Genomic DNA, 26,939 nt, shown 5'->3' on the forward strand with positions numbered 1-26,939 from the left:
TGCCCTGCCTTACTTACAGGAAATACTTGTTTTGAACTGTGTGCTTACAGCAAGCTGGGTGGTCTCCTCTTGCTTGAAGGACACACCATCCATGATTTCCAAACACAGAGTGTGATTCTGATTGGTCAGACCAGAGGACAGTTTTCCGCTTGGCCTCAGTCCATTTTAATTGAGCCTTGGTCCCTGCTCATTGTTGCACTGTGGTTTTATTTATAAGAGTCTGAACTTCATGATCCAGTGATGAGCCGTGTCCATGTTGATGGTGTTCATAGGTGTTCCTGAACACCACCAACATAAAAGCACTGCAGCCTGACCCCCGTGTGCAAGGATCCTCTGAAGCTTTTCATGCCATTATGAGCCACAGATGGTGGAATCCACTAATTCTTAATGTTCTCACGGTCTTTTAACTAAACTTGGATTCCCTCGCATTGCCATTTACAAAGACAGCAGAAAACGAAATTTAAAAATAAAATGAAAAAACTTTTGAAAAACACTTTAAAATACAAGCTGCAGACTTTTCACAAAGTAAAGACTTTATGGTCTTAGTTCAAAGTGGGAGTTAGTGGCAGTCTTCCACCCTGCAACAGATGGCTGGCTGGAAAGACAAGTTTTCCCCAAAAAATCTACTTTATCTTCAGGTGTTTTTTGATCTGATGCCATCACATGGTCTGGGTGCTGGATATTAAAGGCTGGAGAGAAAGAGGAAAAGGCGACTTGACCAGAACACACGGCGACCATATACAGGGCTTTAACTGGAGTTTTATGACTGAGCAAAGTAAGAACAACCTTTAACCGGAGTGTTGATTTTAAAGATTCACTGACTTTAATATGATATTGACCTGATTTTTAATGCACAAGTAGGGCTGGGTAATGAAGTTCATGATAAAAATGTTTGTATGAGGGTCCTCATTCCTTAATAACACTTGTTTGTGACCATAATTTCTGAATTTTTGACTGTTTGCAATAATGAAACAGCACAAAACAGTCCAGCTTAGCCTTCCAGCCTCATTGCTGCCATCCTGTGTATCAGAACTATCACTACCAGACCAGATGGAAATAACACTACCAGGCCCGACAGAGGTCACAATGCCAGGCCCAACGGATATAACGTTGCCAGGCCCGACAGAGATCACATTGAAAAACTCACTGGACATTACACTGCAAGGCCCTGCACTCCCTACACCCAGGACAGTTAACATCAGTCCCCACCCTGTTGCTCTCCTTGGAATGGTTGATGCCAGGCCCTCTCCTGAGACTGGTCTGCCCAGGGCCTCCCCAGAGTCCTCTCAGCCAGTGGACGCTTCTGTGCCTGCTCAGCTTGGTGCCTTCCTTACACCTGTCCTGCATGGTGACAGTCCCCTGACCTGGCTTCCCATGAGACTGTTTTGCCTGTGCCCAAGCTGGCCTCACTTGAGACTATGTACCTCGTACCAGAACTGACTAACTCTGAGCCAATGTATCCTGTGCAGTCTGAACTGGCTGACCTTGTTAATCCTGTACCCGAGTCAGGTGCCCCTGGGCCTGAATGTCCTGGGTTGTTCGAACCCGACCATACTGTGCTGTCGGACACAGATGCACCTGAGGCTGAGCATCTTGTGCTGCTGCCAGATCCTGAGCCAGAGTCTGCTGAGCTGTCTGAGTTGGTTGTTGTTGTTTTACAAACCTGGCCTCAAGACAGGGTCCTTCTCCACTACTGGGCATCTGCAAGGCTGCTAGAAAGCGTCCGTGTCTGCTGCCGACTTCCACCCTGGCTTCCTGCCCACCCTCCCAAGGAGCTCTGTGTCTGCTCCCGGCTTCCGGCATCTGAGTGGCTCCGTCTCCGTTGCTGGTTATCTGCACTGCTTCGTTGTCGCTCGGGTCCTGGTATGGTCCCCTGTGCATCTTATGTGCTTCATGGTTTTTTGTTACTAAATTTTTTTAGACTTTGTAACTCTGGAGTTTTGAACCCACCATATTAAAGCACCCCATTAAACTAACAGCTGTTCTGGAACTGAAAACCTGCCCTGGGATAAAGATAAAGATAGGATAAAGAAAGTGTAAATGAAATAAAATGGTGGGAGGAATACAATAAAGTGTTTCTCATCTTATTCAGCACTTGTTCTACAGTTTGTGAAACACTCACAAAATGTGATTAAAAAGTGTTGATTAATGATCCTGAAAATGGATCTGCTCATTTTTTTATTTCTTTGTTTTTTAATCATCCATCAGCTCTCTGTTCATTTGCACAAAGTAAAGTTTTCCTGGTTTAAAGGACTAAAAAAGGTGAGTATGCCACAAAGTACCAGTCCCGTTTCCTTTCTTATCTTTTGTTTGACACATTTTGTTTCTACTTTTGATTTGATATCACACCATTTAAAAAAGATCAGACCAATGTTATTACTTCTAATTCATGTTCTTCTACAAATCAACAGATGTATTGCTTAGTTTAAGTGAAGTGAAGATTTTCCATATGCAAAAACAGAAAAACTCCACATTTGGCATGATTACTAAAAACTAGGTTTTGAAAACGATCAGATTTGGGTTCAAATGCCGTGGCTGATACTTTTTCAAAGCTAAAACCTTTCTCTGAAGAGTCTCCAAACACACATGCTGCAGACAGGAAATCTATTATTCCAGTAGAAATACATGAGGTTCAAATCTGTGCTGACTGTAACAAAAACCGGACAGTTAATTTGATTTGATATACCTTTATTAGTCCCACAAGGGGAAATTTCATAAGGCTGCCGACCTATTGCACGCAATGGCGGCGCCATCTTACCCGTCATGTAATTTACATGACACACAGAAAGATTGCATATTTCTGTGAGGATTTCACTTTTTGCTCAGGCTGTGCATCAAAGAATCACTTTTTATAACAGAATCATTTCAACATGTCATTAGCTTCTCTTTAAATATGATTAAATATGAAGTTTATTTGCAAGGCAAACACACATAACCTGTTTTTACACGACAACAATAATCCTGCAGTTTGCTGTTACAAAGCAGACGTGACTTCAGATATGGATTAGACTGTAATTTTGAAGATTCAGGACATCCAGAATGTCCAGGAGGCTCCTGTTTTGACAGTCCTCAATTTGTTTTGCAAAATCTTTTAAAATATCTTTTATTCTTTTATCATTAATACACAGTGCACCTCCACGCCTAGCGTACTGGCTTGGGGCTCTGTTTACATCAACAACACACACCCAGTTATTCTTTGGATCTTTAGCCTCACACCACTTGGAATGGTCCTGTGTATCCTTCCATTGACCGAGGCTAGTTTCTATAATTTTGATATTTTCCACTTTGAATCTATTCTTTCTGCAGAAGGATGTATCCCGCCCCTTCTGACAGCTCCACATCTGGACGAGCAGATTGCTGCTGACTCTCTGTGAAATAGTGACATAAAGATCTCCACCTGTAATAACAACAGCAACAGCACTGCCTCAATGTCCGTATATTAGCATTCACTCTTTAGTCCACTTATATCAGACTGTGGTTCTGATTTAACCGGATTATTATTTGAACATATGTACACATGGTAATCAAAGTCAAACCCACTAAGCAGTTTATATTGATCTGCAGTCTAAATGGCACACAGACATCTACACAAAAGTCTACATGTAGGTTAATGTGCTTCAGAAATAAACTTTAGCAGACCTTACCTCAGAATTAACTGAGGTTTCATCATTCACACTTGAATATGCTGCAAAGATCATTTTGACCCGCTGGCATTTTCAACTATACATATTATTATTAATATTTCACAACTTTAAAAAAAAAAGGTTTATTTATTATACAACAAATTCTGGGATCTGTGCCATAAAAAGGAAAAGAAAATTGATATTTATACCCTAAAACCACTGAGGGGTCATTTTAATGGACCAGCTCTTAAATTCTTATGTTGTACCTCTTCACTTTTGAACTAAGTCAAGCAAAAGATGAACTCTGGGTCACGAACATGTTCACTTTGATTGGAGGATTGTCCAATCAGAGAACCACTCAGAGTAGAGTGCACTTTGCATTTTATTGTGTGCAGCATGACCCACCTCTGCTCTACCAAACATGCCTCATGCCATTTCATAGTGTAGACATCAGTCAAGACACCCCTCAATAAATGCCCACTCCACAGCAGAAAAGTACACAGTTAGAAAATAAGTGTTTCTCTACAGCCAGCTCATATGAAGCAGACACAGAAGACCCACCAGATGACAGGACTTCATCCCCATGTCACCACATTCACACATTGGCTTAAGATCGTATGGTTGGGTATATGAGGTATATGCAACAGAACTGTCACATAAGAATTCAAATCCGTTCTACTGCTCAGTGGTTTGTCCATCCAAAGTCCTTTCTTTTTCTGACATTTTTTGCCATGACTTGAACTCAGTGTTGGGCAAGTTACTTAATTATAAAAAGTAATTAATTATAGTTACTAGTTACTTCTTCAAAAAAGTAACTGAGTTAGTAACTGAGTTACAAGATTCTAAAAGTAATTAATTACTTGAAAAGTAACTATTGCGTTACTTTAAAAAAATGTTTAACCCTCTGGGGTCCACGGTATAATTGGCCATTTTTAACTAATTTTGATTTTCCCTCCACATTTTACCTTTAAAACTATTTACTTTGCCTTGTTTGGTATCATTCTTTTCAGCACAACCTTACGTGTCTGAATTTACAGTCATGTTTTCATTTTGACATACTGTATTAACACAATTGATCTAAAATCAGATAATCAGCCTCATTGTTCTGACACACAACACAAAACTATCCACAACACTACACACTAACTGCACAAGACAACACAATAACTACACACTCCAAACACGCAAAACATCACAAATCTCTCACATTTCAAATTTGATTTCGCTCTCTCTTTTTCTGCTCTCTCTCTCTCTCACCGTCACTCCTAAATCTTCCCCCTCTTCCTAAATAACCAAATGTCATGTTGCCATATCATTTTGATTGGTCGACATGGTGCATTTTTCCACCAACATGAAAGGGCTGTTTTTTGTTTTGTCTTTTTATTTTTTGCTCATAAGCAGAGAGTGCTTGTTAGTGTGGGATTAATGTAATGGGTGGACACAGATGGAAGTATTGGAATAGATACTGCCCCCCCTCCCCCCCACTGGCAATCCAGCTAGGATAAAAGGGTCCTGTGTGTTCTACTGCACAGATAGCCTGCAGAGGGCAGCTACGCTGAACTGAAGTGCTTGTGTTTTGTATTTGCAGTTGCAAATGAGCAAGTAAAGAGAACGATTCTGAACTCATGCACGCCTGGAAGTGTCATTTGTCCAAGTGTGCAACACTAGCACTGTCCTTAGACAGTAAACGTGATGAAACTTCATGACTCTGGTTTTACGTGGCCTATCAACACAATTTAAAAACTGGTATATATCAACTTGTTGCTTTGTCATCTTGAAGTGGTCATGTGATTGGCTTACCACAACTACTTTATTCTTAAGATAAACAATTAAGATATGGTAAACAGACCTTCAGTTTTAATTCGAAGGGTTTGATGAGCAATGGTAGTAATTTTCATATATAGTTCCCCATTTTCAGTTTAAAAGTAACTGGACAATTAATTAACAAGCTAATTTGTCATTTAATGACAAATTGAGCAGGTAAAACATCAAACACAAGTGTAGAATCTGTATTTCGAAGCTGCCGACTGGAATGAGGTCCAAGGAATGTCAATAAAAGCAAATGAGACTTTAAAGTGGGCAAAACTCATTCTTAAAAGAATGAATAAAAAGGCTAGTTTAGCAGCACCAAAAGATTTGAAACACCACACAGGACGAATAAAGTGCATGATCACAGAATTATTTCTGTGGTTAAGAAACCTTTTTTAATATCATCTAACTGAGTCAAGAACACTCTGAACGAGTTACAACTACACCATAGAGATTGAAAATGTGACGTCATTTCTGGGGTAAAACCGCAAAGGATTGTAGGTACGAGTAGCAAGCAGTATTAGCACACACTGAAAAAAATGCAATAGGGTTGTTGTTGAATTTGCATAGAATTACTTCATATATCCAGCATGACTAATTTAAATTTCACATCTAAACATATTTTTGTCTTTTAATTTCCACATATTCTTTAAGGATATTCATTCTTTTAGAATAAATCATGTTGAAAAGAAACAAATTAGTCGTGTTTTATCCTCAAGCTCTGCCCCCTGGAAAGGTTATGGAGGAAAAATCGGCTGCACTGTCCGCCATTTTTGTCTCTCGCTTTGGAAAATCTACTACCATCTGGAGTTTTACACTTGAAGGTAAATAAGATTTTAAAGCTAAAACACCAGTGAGAAAGAGTGTAGACCCTTTATATATGTGGACTTTTACTGGGGTGTGTTTTATTTTACAGGTATGTGGGCTATTTATCGAAAAACATGAAAGGCCAATGTTAGGCTCCAGTTAGCAAATGGTAACCGAAATTATACGATAAGCAAATTAGTAATTAACATATATAATGTGAGTTAATATTGTTTGTATATTCTTTCTAAATTAACAGACTATCACAAACTTGCATCGGTGTCTGTAGTAAGTGGTGGTACCTGCAGTGTCTTAACCATTAAACAAGCTAATGTAGGGCCGGGATATGACTAGTTTGTTGAAACATGTCTCACTTAAACAAGCAGCTGTTTTTTGCATTAAAGTTGTATAAAAACGTAACAGTGAAAATGCAAATTCCTTGCTGACAGTTTAACCAAAAGGCATTTCCAGTGGAAATTGGCCGACATATCCTCAGCATAACCATGTATAATATCCACAAAACTTAAAAAGAGGTTATACACACACAATACGGTAATATTATGTTGAAGCACAGTACGTATCACTCCGCGAGGCTCCTGCCTACGATAGCCGTAATACTCCGACATCCATCAAGCGGTGTGGGTTTGTAGCTTCGCAAAGTTGTACTAGAACATTTGACAGATTTTCGAGCGCCGTGTACGACATAAAATTGTTTCGAGGTCAGTAAACACAACCAGAATCCAAACATAAGGCACACGGGATTATAAGGGGCACTGTCGATTTTCAGAAAAATCAAAGGATTGATTTTAAGTGTGCCGTATTTTCCAGACAACACGGTAATAACGACGGTCCGCTGGCATGCGCTACCAAAAATAGTGCTTTGTTGTGTATCTGACGGACGAAAGCCAAACTAGTACCACACCACTGAAGTTGCAGCATTTTTACAAACCAATTCTGGTTCATCCGTTTCATTCAACAATCCACTTTCGCCCTTGTCATTCTCTGTCACCGCCGTGCGTATGAAAACAAAGGCACTGCGCATGCGCGTTTTACCCATATTCTATTCAGTGTTCACAATGATGTTTTGCAATCACGTAGATACTTTTTACCTTTCCCACATGGACTCATGCTGCCATCATGAACAAAATAGAAATACTCACCGTTAACTTTACTGTTGAGTCATCTCCATAAATAAGTATTGTAAAAGTATAAGTAAAACTGGGGATTATACTGTTATACTGACCTGTGTATGTATACACACACACACACACACACATATATATATTAGGGGTGCAACAATATATGTATCGGTATTGAACCGTTCGATACAGTGCTTTCGGTTTGGTACGCATATGTATTGAACTTCATATTTTTTTATTTATTTTATTATTTTATCAACTTTTCTTCTGAAGATGCTGTCTGTGTTGAGAGCTCAGTGGATCTGCGCTCGACAATGCAGCATAGGCGGAGTAGTCGAACACGAGCTAGCGTGACAAGTTAAGCTCACAGGGCAATTGCCTCATCCCTACCCGATATTGAACCTCCTCCTCCGTCATTCAGATCTGCCGTTTGGAACTATTTTGGTTTTCATGTGAAGTATGACCCTGATGGTAAGCCCGTCACGGAAAAAAGTACAACGGTATGTGGAATGCGCCAAGCAGTGCTCAATTACATTGGTGGGAACTAGTACGTTAGCGCGGGTAGCTGCTTAACGCGTTGACACCGTCCAGCCCCACATACGGGCCAATCCGTGGTAACTCGTTGACGGAGATTTGCCGTGTTATGGCGTCAACGTCATTTTAACAAGATTAATGCTGACAGCACTAGTGGGAACACAACGAATATGACTGCACATTTACGCCGATATCACGCTAGTGCAAAGACAAGTGGAAGCAGACAAAAACAACAACAAGCACACATGCTACAGATAGAGCAGGGCGATATGACCCAAAGTATTTATCATGATATACATTTGAAAATTTGCGATAATGATATAACTGACGATATAATTGACGATATAATTGACGATATAATTGACACTAGACAAAATACTTGTACAACTCCACAACTTTATTAGTGCAAAAAACCACCATCATTGTATTTTCACTTAAACAAGCAGCTGTTTTTTATGTGCATTGAAGTTTTATAAAAATTTAACTGTGCAAATGCAAATTCCTTGCTGACAGTTTAACCAAAAGGCATTTCCAGTGGAAACTGGCCGACATTTGACAGATTTTCGAGTGCTGTGTACGACATAAAATTGTTTCGAGGTCAGTAAACACAACCAGAATTCATACATATGGCACACGGGATTATAAGGGGCACTGTCAATTTTCAGAAAAATCAAAGGATTGATTTTAAGTGTGCTGTATTTAAAAAAAAACCCCGGTAAAAACAACGGCCCGCTAGCATGCTCTACCAATAATTGTGCTTTGTTGAGTATCTGACGGACGAAAGCTAAACCAGTTCCACACCACTGAGGTTGCAACATTTTTACAAACCAATTCTGGTTCATCCGTTTCATTCAACAATCCGCTTTCGCCCTTCTCATTCAGCATGCTTTTTCCGCCATGTGCGTATGAAAACAAAGGCACTGCGCATGCACATTTTACCATATTCTATCGCGATATTTCATTTTCTTATCATTGCCCAACATTATACCGGTATTACCGTGAATGGTATGATATGGCCCAGCCCTAGCTACAAACTTTACCCGAGTCATTTAGACAGCCGTTAGCACATGATTCTAAGAGGGCAAAAGAAATAGGGCAATTGCTACTTTTATTGCTGTCGACACGCAACCCATTTCTGTTGTAGAAAACCTCCCCCTTATGGGGACCCAATATGTTTAATATGCTGCTGAGAATATACTGAGAAGGGTATAGTATAACTTTTATTTTGGAAAAGAGCTATTTCTGTGTAATAAACTCTCTTTTCCAAAGATGAGTGATTTCTCGATCAGATAGATTTATTTTTTTTTAAACTATTTTGTTGTTTCAGCAACATTAAATTTAAAAACCTTACTTTTGAGATAAAAGAAATATTTATATTTTTAATAAATTACAAATTAAAAAAGGCATGAACATTTTTTGTATCGAAAAAATATCGAACCGTGACACCAAAGTATTGAACCGAACTGTGAATTTTGTGTATCATTGCACCCCTAATATATATATATATATAACTGTTTTGCCTTTCCTGGACTGCGCTGTGCACATTGAAGAGAATGGCAACCTCAACATCCAGGTTTACCGGAAGCCCACACACACGGACCAGTACCTCCTGTTTGACTCCCATCACCCTCTGGAACATAAACTTGGAGTAATTAGGACCCTACACCACCGGGCAGAACATGTTCCCTCTAAGCCTGAAGGAAAAAAGAAGGAACACACACATGTAAAGGAAGCACTCAAAACGTGCGGCTATCCTAAATGGGCGTTCTTAAAGTCAGCAAAGAGGCACAGAAAAGAAGATCAGACACCAGCGAGGGAGGATAAGAAGGACAGACGCATTGTCATCCCCTATGTAGCCGGTGTATCAGAGAAACTCAGGAGGGTTTTCTCCAAGCATGACATCCCGGTGCATTTCAGACCCAGCAACACGCTCAGACAAAAACTGGTTCACCCGAAAGACAAAACGCCAAAACACAGACTTAACAACGTGGTGTATGCTGTACAGTGCAGCGAGGAATGCCCAGATCTCTACATTGGAGAGACCAAACAGCCACTTCACAAGCGCATGGCACAACACAGAAGAGCGACCTCCACAGGACAAGACTCAGCTGTCCATCTGCATCTTAAGGATAAAGGACACTCTTTCAAGGATGCCAATGTTCACATTTTGGACAGAGAGGACAGATGGTTTGAAAGAGGAGTGAAAGAAGCCATCTATGTCCACTGTGAGCGACCATCTTTGAACAGAGGCGGTGGTTTACGACACCAACTCTCTGCCATCTATGATCCAGTTTTGAGATCCCTTCCCAGACGCCTTAACGCCCACTCACATCCTGGGCCATCTGACCTCAGGAATTCGCATGATAAGGTGGGGCCAGGTTTCACAATGAGCTCACCCGAAACTCTGGCTGATTGGGACCCACACCCAGTTTCACACCTTGGATCAGGCGATTAGAGGATCATCAGGGGGTCCTTTTGTCCCTCTGTGGGGGGAAACTCCCACTAGGTTTAAATCTGGGACTCCCCACCATTTGACCTTAGAACTGAAGAAGCCTCTCGGATGAGAGGTAAAACGTCTTCAAGCAACTTAAAGAAGTCCAGACGCTTTTCTTTGCAAGCTCCTTTGACTACGATGACCTGGATGACTGAGAACCTTCACAGACATTCTACCAGTTAAATGTGAAATTATGACTGAACTTCGACTATTAACAGTAACTGAAAAAAAACCCATCTCTGCTGTAGCTGTAAGATAGTCATCATCTTTCAGTGAAGGGTCTGATTAGAAGTTATTAGACAACATTAACAAGGTTAGATCAGAACTTTTCTTCCATCCATTCAGGACATCAAACACAAATGCTGTCTCAGCAGAGCCCATAACAACATCGAAGAATCCACCCACCCCACCCATCTCATTGCTGCCCTCTTGGAAGAGGTTTTGCAGCATCAGGACCAGGAGAGCCAGAATCTGCATTACTTTAATTCACCAAGCTATCAGGCTCTTGAACTCTTAATAACACACAGCAAGCCCACCGCAACCACTCCCCCTTCCCCTCTCTCAAAAGAGAAACTGCTCCTGCACTGTTTTAAATGTGCTATGTATCTGAAATGGTAATGAATACTAACTATACAATATATTTATTTCTAATTTTCTACAGTTTTAAAAAAATCGATCTATCTATACTGGTGCATGTTCTGAATGACAGTAAAGTAGCTGTGCTATTCTACTCTGTTGAAGCAGAGTAATTCTGATAGCAGAAATATGAAATTTTCAATTAACATTTGAAACTTCTTCCAGCAGATAACACTGCAGCTTTCAGACTCAATAATATCAGACCGTAGAAATTCAAAAGGAGATTTTAGGGTCTTATTTTGACTTTGGGGCTCTGTTGTCCATTTGTAACAATCCTGTCAACATTTTCTGTATGCTTCTACATAACCCGAATGCTACTTTAATAACATTCAGTTCTTATATTTTGTACCACTACAGTGTGTGCGCAATATGAGCTGCACATGTACCTCCCCTTGGCTAATATATCAGGAGTCATACATGTAATACTAAATAAGCTTATATTTGTGTATCATATCAAAGGAAATCAGTCAAAACTGTGAGAGTCGACGATGAGTGAAGCTGCTCTTTGTTGAGGATGTTAAAGCTTTAGCTCGAGTGCAGAAAGCAGCTCTTCTCTTCTGTCCTGCTCACAGTTTCCTGCACAGCACTGTAGGACTGAATCTAACACAGCATTGATTTTGATCAACTCTTAAACAATGAGGGTCAAAATAAATTGAATCTTCATCTTTCTTTTTAACTGTAGTACATATGACGAGCAGCTTACATTATCATCACTTTCCTACTAGATGTGATCACAGAGCCTGCTGAGCTGGAACTGCTGAGTCTGCTTGAGCTTGATGGACCCTGCACCTTTCCACCTACCCTGTTTCCTGTTTAATGTGTGATGTCACAAAGCATTAGCATCATATGACTGGAATTCACCAACGGTTTACATCCTCCCACTCTCATCTCCCACGGACATTGTTATTACAAAAATCTGTGAAATAAAATGTTTCATTGATTTTTGCTTCTTTCTTTATTTGTTATCAGCAAGCAGTGAGAATTTAATAGTCCAATGCTGGTGTGTTTGCCAGTATCAATCAAACAATTGAAACTCCCAAAATCAAGACCTCAAATAGCTTTTCACCAAGATTTGTGCTTTGTGATTTATGGGAATGTGGCTGAAACAGAATCTAGGCCATCAATGATGACACAGCGACTTCATGGACTTAATGGAGAGGCTGAAACTTGAAGCTTGTGATATGTAATGAGGAATAATGATTCACCAAGATTGAAAAATAATTTGAAATCTTCATTAATTAAAGAAAAAAATCATGAAAGCAACTTAATACAAACTCAAAAAGGCAATTTAAAGCTCCCCAAATCAGATGACACTTTGCAGTGACCCATATTCACCCGCTCCCTCCCTGCTGGTTCCAGGTGAACAGGCGGATCATAACCACAGTCAATACTGCCCCAATCATATAACCAGTCACAATAATATCACAAAATCCCTTTAAACATCACCTTTAAAAATTACAGTTGACAGCATAATAATGTAATTTCATACATTTACAGCATGGAAACACTCTTTTTAAATAGATAATTATAGATAAAAATGCTTCTTCAGCAAGTTTTGAGTAAAGAGATCTGAAGTCTTCTACTTTTCAAAGGTTGCAGGGATGCTTAGAGAGGATCACTGATGCAGAAAAATATTCAAATATGACAATGAGACCAATGTTTGACTGATCCCTGTTCTGTTGCGTATAAAAGTTCTATTTTTAAGAGCATTAAATTACATTAAACTAAACTCTGAGATTAACAGGCAATTTATTGCAAAGATCCTGACATGACGTGGACTTCCTGTAAGTCCTCCAGTAAAATATGGTGGTGGTAGTGTGATGGTCTAGGGACTTGCTGTGATAAATGAAACCATAAATTCTGCGTTACAGAGAAAACACTGAAATAATACACAACAATGGGGAAAGTACAAGAGGAAAAAAAGAGACCTCTACTCATGCTGGGCACCTATGGGAGGACAGCATGAGAACAGGAAACAAAGAGAGCACATAAATGTCCACATTACAACATTGGAGCACGTGACAAGCCACAGGGTTGGGTAGGGGGTGAGGAGTAATCTGAAGGAAACACAGCAGTCATCCTGCACAGCGCTACCATTCCAGCGCGGCACACAGACCCGCCGTCTTCCCCCACAGGAAACAAGCATCGAAGGCGTTTGGAAAGGGAGGGGGATGAGTGCGTGCTTATCAGTGTAAGTGTATGTGTGTGCGTGTCCAGAGTTCAGCTGAGACAGTGTCCTTCACCCTATCAGGCTAAGTAAACAGTCTGCTAGCCAACCCAGGTGGCCTTGCATGGGATGGGAAGAATAGTCATCACACAGTCGTTATCAGGGAGTTGTTTTGTTCGGCTTCAGCCTTGGACCCGCAGCTGGCGCCGAGGTGTCCGCATGTTAATGTTGATGATTTTTCTTTTATGCGAGCAGCTCAGGAGAATTTTCAAAGCTGTTCTTTAACACTCTGACACTGGTCTCTCAATCTCCCGTTGGAGAGCCGCGAGCCTCCCCAAGATGGTATCAAACTTCCGTTCCGTGGTGTTGTCCTCCTTTTGATTCTGAGACCCCACAACTGCAGTGAGCCGTTCTGCGATGTGATCCAACTTTCGCTCACGGATCTCATTTTGAGCAGGCCTCTCTTTGAAACATACGCTCAATGGTGTTATTTTGAGTCTTCACGGCAGCTGTAAGCGTTTCCAAGGTGTTAACCAAGCTGCGTTCGTTGTGAGAGGTCGCGCCTCGTCCCATCGCTTCAATTCCAGCGGGCAGCCTTGGGGGGGTTTGAACAGCCCTCTCTCAATTCTCCGATAAGCCAGGGCCAAGCCAGCTCCGATCAGCAAGAACCCTGTTATCATGGTTCCAAATAGGTAGATATCTTCAGCGTCCTCGATAGACAGTCCCGCCAGGCACATGACCCTCCAGTTCTGCCACCCGTCCATCGTGTATCCAGCAGGGAAAGTCCCTCCAGGGCGCTCGGGCTCTCCCGAGCCCAGACTTCTCGTTGAGAAAAGGGTGTCAATAGCATTCATTGCAGTTATTGCTGCTAAGGGTGAAGCAGCCAGTTATTAGGTTTAAGGGCCAATTACTTTTTCACAAAGGGCTATGTAGGTTTGGATTTTTTCCCCTTAATCATGAACACCTTCATTAGATGCCAAAAAAAGAGAGAAACGAAATCAGGAATGAGGGCAAACACTTTCTCGCCATTGTAGATACAGACATTCACACACCAGGGGGCGCTGCGGAAACAGTTAATAACTGCAAAATAAATTACTACAAACAAGACCATAATAAACATAACACGAAACCATGGTGACAGAGTTAATTTACTTTAGCTCCCTAAAACAGTCTGTTCTCATAACTAATCTGAGTACAGTTATTGTGGGCAGTAGCTAATGCCTTTTTGTTTCTCACTGATCTTTTCAAACAAACTCAAATCCTGTCCAGATTTTACAGTCTGTGTCATAATTTATGAAATTATGAAAATGTTTTTCCTTCACTTTTAAAAGTATTTATCTTTAATTAAAAAGCAAGACTGGGAAATTTAACAGGGAAACATGTTGTTGAACCAACTGTATTCTACTTTTGAGGGCGCATGCAGGTGCCCATATCCATGTCACCGTCAGAGCCATAGTCAGTTTCACAGTCACAGTCAGTGTCGCAGTCAGTTTCACATTCATAGTGAGTGTCCATGATGCTTGGGGTCCTAATACTTGTACAGTCTTCAAAGTCTTCAGCAAACTCCAGGAACTTTTTTCTCACTGCTTCATTCACAATGCACAGCGCCCCGCCTCGTCTTTCGTATTGGGTTTCAACCCTGTTGACATCAGCTATACAGGTCCAGGGTCTGTTTGGACTTTTGGTCACACACCACTTTGAATGGTCCCTTGTAGGGCCCCATGTACTCCCATCACCCAAAACCCTTTTTATAGTGTTAATATTGTACACTTTGTGAAGTGGGTCTGAACAGTAGGAAGGTTCTCGACCCCTGTTGTCAACCCATGTCTGCACATGCACATCATATTTGACTAACTGGGCAATGGTGTAGTACAGGTCTCCATCTGCAAGAAAATTAAGGAGCAATTACATTTTATCTTTTTAAAATCTTTAAAGCTGTAAAACCTGTTCACTCTCACTCATCTCTTCTCAAACACTGTAATCCGATCAAGAAAATGTACCTTCTGTTCTTTGTCTTTTGTGTCCTTTGTTTTACATACATGGAAAGCCGGAGAACAGCGACAGGACCCCCGCACACAGGATAGAAGGCATCGATGTAAACAAATCAGACATTAAGTCAGAAGCAGAATCAAATGCAGAAAGTAGATTTTAGATATGCAGCAACTGTCAGCAGCATAAAATATCATGGCCTAAATTTCTATTTGGATGTGAAAAAGAAGAAAGCGTGAAGTGGCACTGAGCTCAGCTGTTCCTAAAACCTGCCCTGTCTTTGCAGGATAACCTTCCTCTGCCATTCCAAGACGTTCGTTCCCATCACCATTTAACTATGCTGGTGCTGGTCAGTGAAGCTTTCCTGGTTTCAAACCAGACAAACATCATTGTAACACATTAAAAGCTTAAACATAGCTACTACTTTAACATTCACCAAATCAGTAGTGATGAAAGTTAAGAAGTTTAAACTTTGGTCCAGCTGAAGTCCAGCCATTTTATAGATATTTCCCTCTTTGGAAAACATAAACCACTTCACCACAAAAACTGACAAAAGGTAAAAGAGACTGTTGTGGAAGTTTTCCATTTAAATAAAGCCTGCAGACGAGCGGTAGCTAACATTCTTTAATCCAAAGAACAGAACACCAAACTTGTGGAGAGCCTACATGACCGCGGGGCAGGGTCAGCAGAGTCTCACTGAGCCTAGCATGGCTCTCAGTTAAATACCTTCTCCAGGAACAAAAGGCAGTACACAGCTGTTTCACACCTTCAGGTTCACACTCCCTTGCTACCTCCCAGAGTCCTCGAAGAGACAAAAGACTCTTCCTGTGGAGTGGTCTGCTCCCCCAACTTCCTTACTACACCCCCACCATTTGTCTTACAGTATGGGTGTCAGACATGTTAAAATCCAGTGGCACCAAGGCATTATACAATAAAATAATGTGATTAATACATAAGTAAAAGAAATTCCTATACAAGACCTAATTTGAAATCTGAATCTGCTAGCTTCTGAGCATTTTCACCATGTAGCATGTGCTAAAACAAACCAAGAAATAAAAAAAAATTAAAAAAAAACAAACAAAAAATAAACAACAACAAAAGAACAACAACAAGGAGAAAGCTCACCTTTTTGGTTTTCCAGCTGTTGTTTAGCAATGCTAAGAAAGAGCTGACCTTCTCTTGATGTCAGCATTTGGTAGTTACTCGGTGGGGGAGCTTGAACCCATTTTGTTGCATCTATGAGCTCTTGATGGAAATCATCTGGAATATCATGTTCAAATGGAAAAGCTGCGATGTACTGCAGATGTTTACCTGGAAACAGTTTAATTTGATATCTTTACTGTGAGATTTAGATCAAGCTCTGGGCTTCAAATTGTAAAATGTCCAGAATTTGAACTGAGCTTATTACCGATGTTTCTGAACTGGGTGTAGGGAAAAGTTACACAGATGAACGTCTGAGCATTTTTAAATCCGCTGTCCGGCCAGAACTTGTTTTGGTCTCTTCTGAAGGGGAATTGAGGTGTACTGTGTAAGAGCCAGACCCCATTATTGTTTTTTTCCACCATGATCACCCCTGTGGACAGTGAACATTTACACAGCTGGTCATAAAATGAGGAATATGATGCATATTATTCAAGCTCTTTAATCCATGCACTGCTTGCACTTGAATGATTCAGTTTAATAGTATAAGATCAATAATCTAACAAACTTTCTTTCCAATATTTATTTGATATAATGGAAGTTTGACAGTGTCTGTAAAAAGAAGCTTTCTTCACCTTTACTGTGGCCAAACGTTTTATTTGAACAACATCCTGGAGGTTGATCGCTGTAGCTGATGAATCCAAAGTTTGGTGACTATAAATGATGCAAAAAAGCTGTATTAACACTTTAAAGGCACACACTGGGCAGGCCTACATGACAACACAGTCTCACAGAAGTTTGTGAAATAGTCATGGCACTGAATCTATTAATTCCTGCTTCTGGAATCAAACTACCATCAAACTGCTTGGTTAGGTTGAGAAAGATGATAGTTTTAATAAACATACTAAATAATTTATATAAACTAAAGTGAAAAATTACAAACGCAAAAAATTATCCTTGGAGGAGATATTTTCACAGCTGACTGCAAACCTGAACTTGACCATTATATTAGATATTAACTGAAGATTAAATGAATATAATGATAAATGAGTTAAACGTTTTCATGATAATGTTGTCTGACTTGACCCCCCTGTTTTAATTAAATCTGCACATGTACATGTATTGAGAGGGTTAGGTTTCCATTTTATACACTTGTCATGTGTTTTAGTTGAAAAAAACTGGACCAAAGATTCTCACCATGCCTCTAACTGGCTCAAAGATTGGCCTCAGCGTGTTGGCCAGGATGCCTTCTGAATGGTTCAGGTTTTTATAGCCAGGTGTGTCTGGGACCATGTGTGACACTGTGGATTTTGAGTCAGTGTAAAAGTACTTGATCTTCTGGTTCTTCCCTCCAGGTGCCTTGTATAAGATGAACCTGGGTTAAATGTTAACCTGTCAGATATGCCTGCTCATACAACATCATCATCATCATACACTGAAAGGGAACCTGTGGTGAGTTGGGAATGAGACCAAATTATTTCACTGGAGACTTATGAAAGGTTTAAACAGTTTTCTCACCAGTCCACTGGACCATTGTTGTTATCTCTGCAGGTCACCGCTCCTTGTTCCTTGCCTTCAGACCCCCAACAGAACAGAGTGAGAGTCAGCACGAGCCTCAACATCCTGAAACACACCTGGAACACCCACAGCATGTTAACCTGATTTATGTTGACACCTTTCATAGACAGGTGTTAAATTCCATCTGCATTCCTTTTTGTTTACTAAAGATGCCATAAAGTGTCAGTGAAAGATGCAAAACAACTGATTAAGAACAAAAGAAGGGCCAACACAGTTTCACAGCAGTTTGTGAAATAGTCACAACTTCCTATCTATGGATTTGCATCCCTGAACATGATTTATCATAAGTGCTAACTCAAAGCCTATATAAATGTTTCAAAGCTCATGGTGGAGCCACATCATTTTGCCAAATCAAGATTTACTTTGAATCATACATGCAACAGATTTTTATACTTAATTTGTTTTGATTAACAACATGAATTTATTGCCCTTCAAAAATGAGCAGAGCTTCCTTCTTGTGTCAAATCTTAGCAAGTTCAGCTGCCCACACTGCATTACATGTACAAAGCTCCCTGTTGCTTGCAGGCTGTCTTGTATTAGTGGATTGCAAAACTGTCAGTGAATCAGTTCCAGTGCAGGATGTTTCCATCATTTCCATACCTGTCAGCAAATCAGAAACAATGAACTTACTTTAAAGAAGGAATAAAATGTTGAACTCTTCAGTTTCACTCTTGAAACAGACTTGAGTCTCCTTCAGTTGTCTCAGTCTTTCTAACACAGCATGATCTTCAACTTGGATCTATAAATCTTTGTGGGTACTTCTGTTTTGAGTCAAGTGTTTAAATGCTCAGGAACTGGACAGACAACATATTATGTAGAACATTTCATGCATTTCTACGTCAGCTTCACCTCCACTGCTTCTGTTTCCTTGTTGGTTATTGACAGATGTGGAGACAAAAGGTGTGGAGTTAAATATTTGTTTGCTTGCTGTGTGTCTGTGAATAAATCTGAGATGAATATGTGTGTGTCTGTTTGCCTGGTAACATATTTCATTTTTATTTCATTTAACTAGCAAGTATTTAGTCTCTTCAGCAGGTAAGTCCTTATTTTCCTCAATTTCCATATTGCTCTTGATCTTTTAAAATATGTTCAAAAGTTATTGTGAAGTCTTATTAGGTGACCTAAGTTGCTATTTGCCCACCAAGACAGTTTCATATGCATTACTATTAAACAAACTGTGATGTCAGGGGTTTCTTTGTGCCAGCACTCAGTGTCTCCACTGCCTGCACCTGTCTGATGATCAGCTGGCAGAAGTCCAAGAACTCAGTGCTTAAATCAAACCTGTCTGCTCCTCAGGTATTTTTTCTGTGCTTCCGTAACGCCTCCAGGAAGTTTATTTAAGAGTTGAACTGGGTTCACTCCAGATAGACCTTTTTGCCTTCCAAATTAAAATGATTTAAAAATCTCTGAGCTTTACTACTCTTACAAATATCACACAAAATACAGATTGCTGGACTATTTTAATAAACTAACATGAGTTGGAAAACTTATTTTATGTATATCTACACTGAGCTCATAAAATGGGTTTAATATTGATTTCTAGCAGTTGCTGATTATATAGGATAAAGTTTGTCAGGCTTCAGCTGCTCTTTGGGTCCTGCAGCTTCCCATTAACAAGCTGCTGGTTTTACTGAATTATTAGAACAAAAAACTGCTGAATCCAGGATTTTACCCAGACCTGCACTGATAAGAGACAATATTTATCAAGTAATCAGGTATAATGAAATAACACTCAGACACTTGTAACAGTTCAACGTGCACGGGTGAGAGCTCAAGGGAGACTCACACACCTACAGCAGTTCTCTGCCTTTATTTATACACAGCATGAAACATACAAGAAAGGAAGTAACATTCTCTAGTCAAACAGACAGGTGTGAGATCTCGGAACTTATGTGCAAAAAAGGTTATGTTCTTCTTACTCTTGGGTGGCGGTTTCCTGTGAGATAATGTGAGAGCAAAACAAGTCTTTTTAAGGCAAGGTGCAGACAGTTAGTTGTGCAGCTGGTTGAGTGCAAACAGAAATATGAACACTTTTAGCTTTAGTATATCAGCAATAATAATAAAATGTCTTAATAATAAAAATCTCCTAACATCCCCTCCTGTTGTTCAAATTTCTGTAATAACAGCATTGCTATTGGTTCAATTCATAACCTCTTGTCTAAACATTTTCGGTCAGAACGTCATTGAGCAATCCTGGGTTCAATTAGACTTCAACATTATCACATGAATCCTTTTCCAAAACATCTTCCATTTGAGGCAGTGTTACATAAGCGTTGATAGAGGTCATCACCATGTTTGATACCATTTTCTTCAGACAGGGTATTACACATGTTGTGAAAACACATAAAAGTAAAAGTAAAATTCCAACAAAAACAAGTCCTTTAATCAGTAGGGACTTCCAAGAACCACTTAGCAACCATGTGAGCCAATCTTCAGTGCTTGTGACATAGTCTTGTTGCTGAGCGTCCTTAATCTTTCTCAAAGCGTTCAGAGCGTCAGTCATGTTTTGTGAATGCACATTGTCTGGGATGTATGTACAGCATGTGGTGTTAAACAATACACATAAACCTCCTTTTTCAGCTAAAATCATGTCCAGTGCGACTCTGTGTTGCATCACTACAATGCGTATTGCGTCGATTTCTTCATTTTGTGCCTTGTTGATCTTTACTGAGGCATTTAGGAACAATCCAAATCGGTAGTCAAGTGTCTCAATCCTGAGCATGTTTTTTCCAGTTCCCACCCAAGGGAACAGGGAGTGGAGAACTTTTTGACCGGTGGTCCATATCTTGAAGTTCTTAGGCACGTCTGATCCGTAGACTGAGTCATGTGGCAACACTTCAGCGACTTCACGCTTTGCTCTTGATGTGCGTGCGTGTGTTTCTGCTGTGATCTTGAAGGTGTGGTCTGAAATTAGCACTGGTGCACACAGACCGGTGGAGTTTGGTGGGAGCATGAAGTAGGTTTTAGGCCCGCAGGCCCAAGCGGCTCCCTGGACCCAGAAAGTTCCATTTTTGAAGGTGAGTGTTCCTGTGGATTGGGTCATGTCAAAGGTTTGTGTGCAGTTAAGGTTCCGTCCGACCTTTCTGCTTCCGTCCGAGAAGGCAAAACATATTGGGTGCTGTATGTCAGGTGGCAGAACTATGGCGAATGATCTGCTTTTGGTGTTGTTGGCGTTGACATTTACCCAATGTTCTTCGTTACAGGCGTAGTTCCAGTTTGTCAGATTGTAGGCACAAGGGGTTGTCTGTTTGAATACGACCCTTTGCTGTGAGATTGGTTTCATGACACGTTTAACGTCTGTGTCATTACACCATGGAATTTGGTCTTTCTTCTTTGTGCTTTGACCTTTTAGAGCCAGTCCTGTTGCCATCAAATCTCTGCGTGAGCAGTTGCCAGTTATCGCTTTGTTGAATATGCACATCGCTTCGTCGAGTTCAGGTGCCATTCCATATATTGTTAGGTGTATGGCCGTTGTTGGCATGTGTGAACACACATAGCACTCCGTGCTGTTGTCGGTGCGTGTTCTGTCGTACACATACTTATACCACGCGTTGTTCATCCATGGGTGGTTGTGGTCTTGGTTCAGGTCGCGCAGGTGCGAGTTGTCGTGTGTCCATCTTTTTTCCAGATTTCTTTTGTAGCTGCCTTGCAGTGTGAATATTGCAAAGAGAGCCACCAGTGATAGGAGGATCGCTGATAGCAGGAACAGTGTCTTCATGGTGACCAAGCACACTAAAACCTCTGGTGCGTAGACTAGGGCGAGAAGAACAAGGGCGGGCTTTTTGCCCAATCGGCCCTCTCTCCACCACTAGAGCACCGGTGAGATTCTAGGGAGCTGGCGTCTTAGCCTGATGCGTCCTGTACCTTTTTACAGTGGCTTTGGTGGATCCACGAGGGTCTCTCTGCTATTTTGCAGGCGGTAGGTGTGGTAAGAAGGACTTGGTACGGGCCTTCCCACCTGGGAGAGCTCCAATTTTTCCTTTGGAGCACCTTGATCAGGATCCAATCACCTGATTTTAACCTGGCAGTTGGTTGTTTAGCACAATCTCTTTGTTTTCAAGCAGTTTAGTCATCCATTCAGCTAAGGTGGTTTCCCTTACTGATTTGTCTATTGGCTCGCTTGTGATTGGCAGTGGGAACGGTCTGCCATGAATGATTTCAAAAGGTGTGAGCTTCTGAGAGCCTTGCGTCAGTCTCATCCACATTTTTACTAGGCCTACACACTCGGGCCATGGCCTTCCTGTTTCTTCCATGCATTTTCTTAATCTTTGTTTTATTGTACCGTTAGTTCTTTCCACTAGTCCGGCACTTTGTGGATGGTATGCACAGTGATGTTTGATGCTAAATCCTAAGGCTTCAGAGACCTTGCTAATTATGTCATTTACAAAATGTGTTCCATTGTCAGACCTTATTAGGCTAGGAATGCCATATGTGGGGATGAAATGATTGCATAAGCATTTTGCTACTGAAATTGCATCTGCTCTTTTTACTGGATAGATTTCTGGCCATTTTGAAAATACATCTATAATTACTAGAGCGTATCTGGAATTTTGGCATTGATCCAGTTCGATAAAATCCATGTGGATTGTATGGAATGGGTGAGGTGGTGTGGGAAAATGACCTCTTTTTGGTCTGAGATTTCCCTGTGCATTGTGTTTTTGGCAAATCATGCATGTTCTGATAAATGCTTTTGCTGAATTTTCGAAATTTTGAGTGTAGAGGTGTTTAGAGAGAATATCTATCATCCCTGCTGTTGACACATGCGTCAAGCCATGTGTCACTAATGCTGCTGTCTTGTGTAGAGATTTTGGCAATATTGGTTTGCCATTACAGGTCATTAAGTCATTTTTCAGTTGTGCGCCACATTTTAACCACTTCTTTTGTTCTGCAGTGGGTGCGGCTTTCTGTTCATCTTTCAGTACATCAAGTGGTATTAACTCTGTGGTTTCAGACATTAAGATTTCTATTGGCTGATGTGCTGCCTTTTTTGCAGCTATGTCTGCAAAGTTGTTGCCTTTAGTAATTTCAGAGTCATCTTTTTGGTGTGCAGCACATTTGCATAATGCCAGCTTCTTTGGCAGAGTTATAACTTCTAGTAGTTGTTTTAAAAGATTTCCGTGTTGCACAGGGTTACCGGTAGAAGTAACCATACCTCTGTTTTGCCAGATTTTTGCAAAATGATGTACTGCTGCAAAAACATACTGACTATCGGTGTGTATGTTGATGCTTTGTCCCTCATGCAGTTGACAAGCTCTGATGACAGCGATCAGTTCGGCACTTTGAGCAGAGTGTGAGGAAGTTAGTGGTTTAGCTTCTAAAACCTTGTCAGCTGTGGTTACTGCATAGCCCACACAGTTTCTCCCCAGACTATTTTTGGATGCTGAGCCATCTACAAAAATGTTAGTGAAGGTTAGTTGCGGTGTGCTATGAATGTCAGCTCGTGGTTTCGTTTCCTCATCTAATTTTTGCATGCAACAGTGTTTTTCTCCGTCTGCTGAAGTGGGGAGAAGTGTGCTTGGGTTTAGTTGTCCACACTTCTCAATTGTAATGTGTGACTGTGATAGCAGAATGCCTACATATGAGAGCTGTCTTGCATGTGTGAGATAAGACAAGTTTGCTTGCAGTAAGATGGAGGTTACAGCATGGGGAACTTTGATAATTAATTTATGACCGAGAACAATGTCAGCGGACTTTTTTACTGCCTCTGCTGCAGCTGCACAAGCCTGTATGCACGTAGGCAAGCCTGAAGCAACTGAGTCTAATTTACACGAGTAAAAGGCGAGTGGCCGTTGTTTTTCCCCAAATGCTTGTGTTAGAACGGCCTTCATATAGCCTGCACCTCCGTCTACATGCAAATAAAATAATTTGTCATAGTCTGGCAAGGCTAAGACTGTGCGTGTTTGTAGGGCAAGTTTCAAATCATTAAATGCTTTTTCTGCTTCTGATGTCCATTCTATTTTATCTTTCAGTGCTAGATTTTATACATAAATTAAGTTTTGCAAAGGTTGAGCTAACAGAGCATATTCAGGTATCCAGCATCTGCAAAAGTTGCAGAGACCTAAATAACTCATCATCTGTTGTTTTGTGAGTGGTTTTGGAGCATTCTGTACTGCTAGTTTCCTGCTGTCTAACAGTGTTCTCCCTTCCCCTGTGAGCTTGTGGCCAAGGTATGTGACCTCTGAGCTCCACAGTTGTAATTTGTGCTGTGAGACTTTGTGGCCCTGTTCAGCTAAATGTTGTAACACTGTCATTGTGTTCGCTTTGCAGTCTGCCTGTGTGTTTCCCGTGATCAGTATGTCATCTACATACAGGAGAAACTGTCCTGGGGCAGGGAGAGTGCAAAGCGACATAGATTTCCTTAAAGCTTCTGCATACAGGGTGGGGCTGTTCTGGAAACCCTGAGGTAACCTTGTATATGTGTACTTCTGATTATCAAAGGTGAAACCGAACAGAGTCTGTGAGTCAGAATGTAGCGGTACAGAGAAGAATGCATTTGATAGGTCTATAACCGAAAACCATTGCTCTTTTGGTGTTACTTGATTTAGGATTGTGTGTGGATTTGCTACCACAGGTGGGATTTGTTCTGTTACGTCATTTATTGCTCTGAGGTCATGTACTAGGCGATACTTTCCTGTGTTTGCTTTTTTCACTGGAAAGATTGGAGTGTTACAGGTCACTTCGGTTGTTTTTACTAAAATGCCTGCTTTCTCCATATCTGCAATTACTGGCCTGATGCCTGCCTTTGCTTCTGCTGTTAAGGGATATTGTGGTTTGACTGGCCTGTAGGTTGTGGTGGTTTTTACTACAACGGGATCTGCTCCTTTAATTAATCCTACATCTGTAGGTCCTGCGGACCACAGTGTTATGGGCAGTTGTTGTAGTTCTGGGTGTAACTCTAATGAGAATGCATGTCAGTTCTCACTATCTTCCTGCACGTGTACATCAGTGCTGTCAATCATGTGGGTGGCTGGGTGGGTAGTGAGTACCCACCCTAATGTGTATCTCATGCATCCTGTTCTGCGACCTTGAAGCCATCCCTCATGTGTTTCTTCAGTTTTTTCATATCTGTCCCTTTCAACTTGAGCGAGAACGCGGCCTAAATCTTTCCACTCAGTGCTGTCATTGTGTGCTACTGATACATGTGGTTTTGGCATCCTGTTCACTCGTTGCACTATTTCTGGCTGAAGTACAGAGCAGACTGCATTACCACTTTGAGTGACATATAGGTGCTGCAATGTGAGCATTTGTGGGCCTAGTTTATGCACCTGTAAGTCATACATGGGGTCATGACCTGGGCTTTGTTTGAACCTCAGTGTGTTGTGATACTCTGTGTAGCCCTGCCGTGTTGAGTGGGTTGGCAGATATCGATTTGCTATGTGTTGCAAAGGTTCTAGTGAGGGCAGGTCTAATGTCCAGTAGTAGTGGGGCTCTCCCTGTCCTTCACACACATTAATCTGACAGTCAGTGAGATTTTGCTCTTCATTCAACATTAGCTTAGCATACATGCCTTCTGGCCCTGGCAATACACCTATTTGCAGTTTTTCTAAGGAGTCTCTCCCTAGAAGGTTAACTGGGCAGGATGGGTCATATATACATTGATTTTTGCAGCTGCGTCCACTGTCTGTATGTACTAACAGTAGGCTCTCTGTTAAAGACTTGATGCTGGTGTGCCCTGATGCTGATTTCACTATCATGGTGTTACTGGAGTATTTCAGATTCGGTGGTTTTTGATTTAACACCGTTTTACATGCTCCAGTATCACATAGCATAGTCATAGGTTTGTTGTTTACATGAATAATTACTGTGGGTTTATGTTCAGAGCCTAAAAGTAATTGTTGTATGTTATAGATTTCAGTTTCATCCTCAATGTTTTGTTCAGCTTCAGTATTTTGCTCTAGTCACATACTTTCTCTGTCACTATGATTCTCTTTTTTGTTTCTGCAGTCTCGTGCAAAATGTCCTTCTTTTCCACAATTATAACAACGGTTGTCTCTTTCATTTCTGTGCTTCCTGTTACCTTTGTAACCTCTGCTTTTCTGTCCCTTTCCTCTGTGTTGTCCTTGTCCCTGTCCTCTGTATTTACCAGAAAATGCTATGACACCTGTGTCGGGATCTACAGTGAAAACACCTCCTTTTTCCTTCTTTTTCAGCACTCTAGTTGCATGCTCTGCATATTGTAGGGCGTCTGCTAGATTTCCTGTGTTTATTGTCACCCAGTGCTTTTCGACATGGGCTCTGACTGCGGGACGGAGACCATTTAGAAATGCATTTTTTAACTGCTGTTGGTAAGGTCTTTCAGGGCGGTCTTCATAATCTAGGCCTGAATGTTGTCGGAAAACCGGGCGTAGCCGATCGAGGAAGTCTGATGGTGTTTCGGCTTCCTTTTGTTTTACTTCTCCTATTTTGGAATAATCTGCTCTGGGGGCTAAACGAACCCTAATTCGGTCATATAAGTCTGTCAAAGTGTTCATTAAATCTAGGGAATCTGGGCCAAGAGGTCTTCCTTGGTCATCTGCACCTGTAAAACCGTCTTTCACTGTCCCCATTCTCAATCCTAGCAGGTCTTGTACTACTTGAAGCATTTCATGACCATTTAGGCCCCATTGAGTTCTAATTAGTTCCACTGCGTCTCTCCACTGTTGAAAGCCTTCATTTAACGATGGAACATCTTTTTCGACATTTTGTCTGTCAGTTTGGGTCCATGGTCTAAAAGCATACACAAATGGGTTTATATCTCTTTCTGCGTTCTCACCACCTATCAACTGTCCATATCTGGGATTAGGCGCAGCTATCATTGGAAAAATTCCAGAGGGTCCTGGAGGATCTACAATACCTCCCATGTCCCTGCCTGACGGGTCTTTCCCTATGTCTTCCTGTGGGTTTGTTGTCATACAGTTTAATGCACTTCGGGCTTGGGCATAAGGATTAGGATTAGGTTGACTAATGAAGGGATTTTTTGATTGTGGCTCTGGTGCTGACGGTGCTGGTACATAAAGTGGCGGCTGTAGGCTTTGTAATGTTGTTTC

General features: G+C 41.0%; 2 protein-coding genes across 2 annotated transcripts; both read right to left on the bottom strand.

Annotated features, from left to right (window-relative positions):
• Positions 1-14,607: 14,607 nt before the first annotated feature.
• LOC148102049 (plancitoxin-1-like) lies at positions 14,608-17,961 on the bottom strand. The gene is made up of 7 exons (XM_087842675.1): positions 17,854-17,961; positions 17,533-17,710; positions 16,971-17,049; positions 16,604-16,768; positions 16,321-16,506; positions 15,207-15,230; positions 14,608-15,089 (listed from the first exon to the last, which is right to left on the bottom strand). Exons 1-7 carry the CDS (start codon positions 17,955-17,957, stop codon positions 14,608-14,610), a joined length of 1,218 nt encoding a protein of 405 aa, XP_087698801.1. The 5' UTR covers positions 17,958-17,961.
• Positions 17,962-20,111: 2,150 nt separating this feature from the next.
• On the bottom strand, positions 20,112-21,926 carry LOC148102050 (uncharacterized). Its single transcript, XM_087843438.1, has one exon. The coding sequence runs from the start codon at positions 21,629-21,631 to the stop codon at positions 20,117-20,119; it is 1,515 nt and encodes a 504-aa protein (XP_087699564.1). The 5' UTR covers positions 21,632-21,926; the 3' UTR covers positions 20,112-20,116.
• Between the last annotated feature and the right edge of the window lie 5,013 nt (positions 21,927-26,939).

This window comes from Neolamprologus brichardi, chromosome 7 (genome assembly GCF_056152115.1).
Source record: "Neolamprologus brichardi isolate AB-2024 chromosome 7, ASM5615211v1, whole genome shotgun sequence".
In the NCBI taxonomy this organism is placed as follows: domain Eukaryota; kingdom Metazoa; phylum Chordata; class Actinopteri; order Cichliformes; family Cichlidae; genus Neolamprologus; species Neolamprologus brichardi.

What these genes read in the sequence shown, in the direction of transcription:
- LOC148102049 (XM_087842675.1), bottom strand. Translation starts at nt 17,957, where the DNA reads ATGTTGAGGCTCGTGCTGACTCTCACTCTGTTCTGTTGGGGGTCTGAA. An exon ending in CACCCAGTTCAGAAACATCG is followed by an intron (nt 16,507 to 16,603) that starts GTAATAAGCTCA and finishes AACTGTTTCCAG; the next exon opens with GTAAACATCTGCAGTACATC. An exon ending in ACAGCTGGAAAACCAAAAAG is followed by an intron (nt 15,231 to 16,320) that starts GTGAGCTTTCTC and finishes TGTAAAACAAAG; the next exon opens with GACACAAAAGACAAAGAACA.
- LOC148102050 (XM_087843438.1), bottom strand. Translation starts at nt 21,631, where the DNA reads ATGAAGACACTGTTCCTGCTATCAGCGATCCTCCTATCACTGGTGGCT.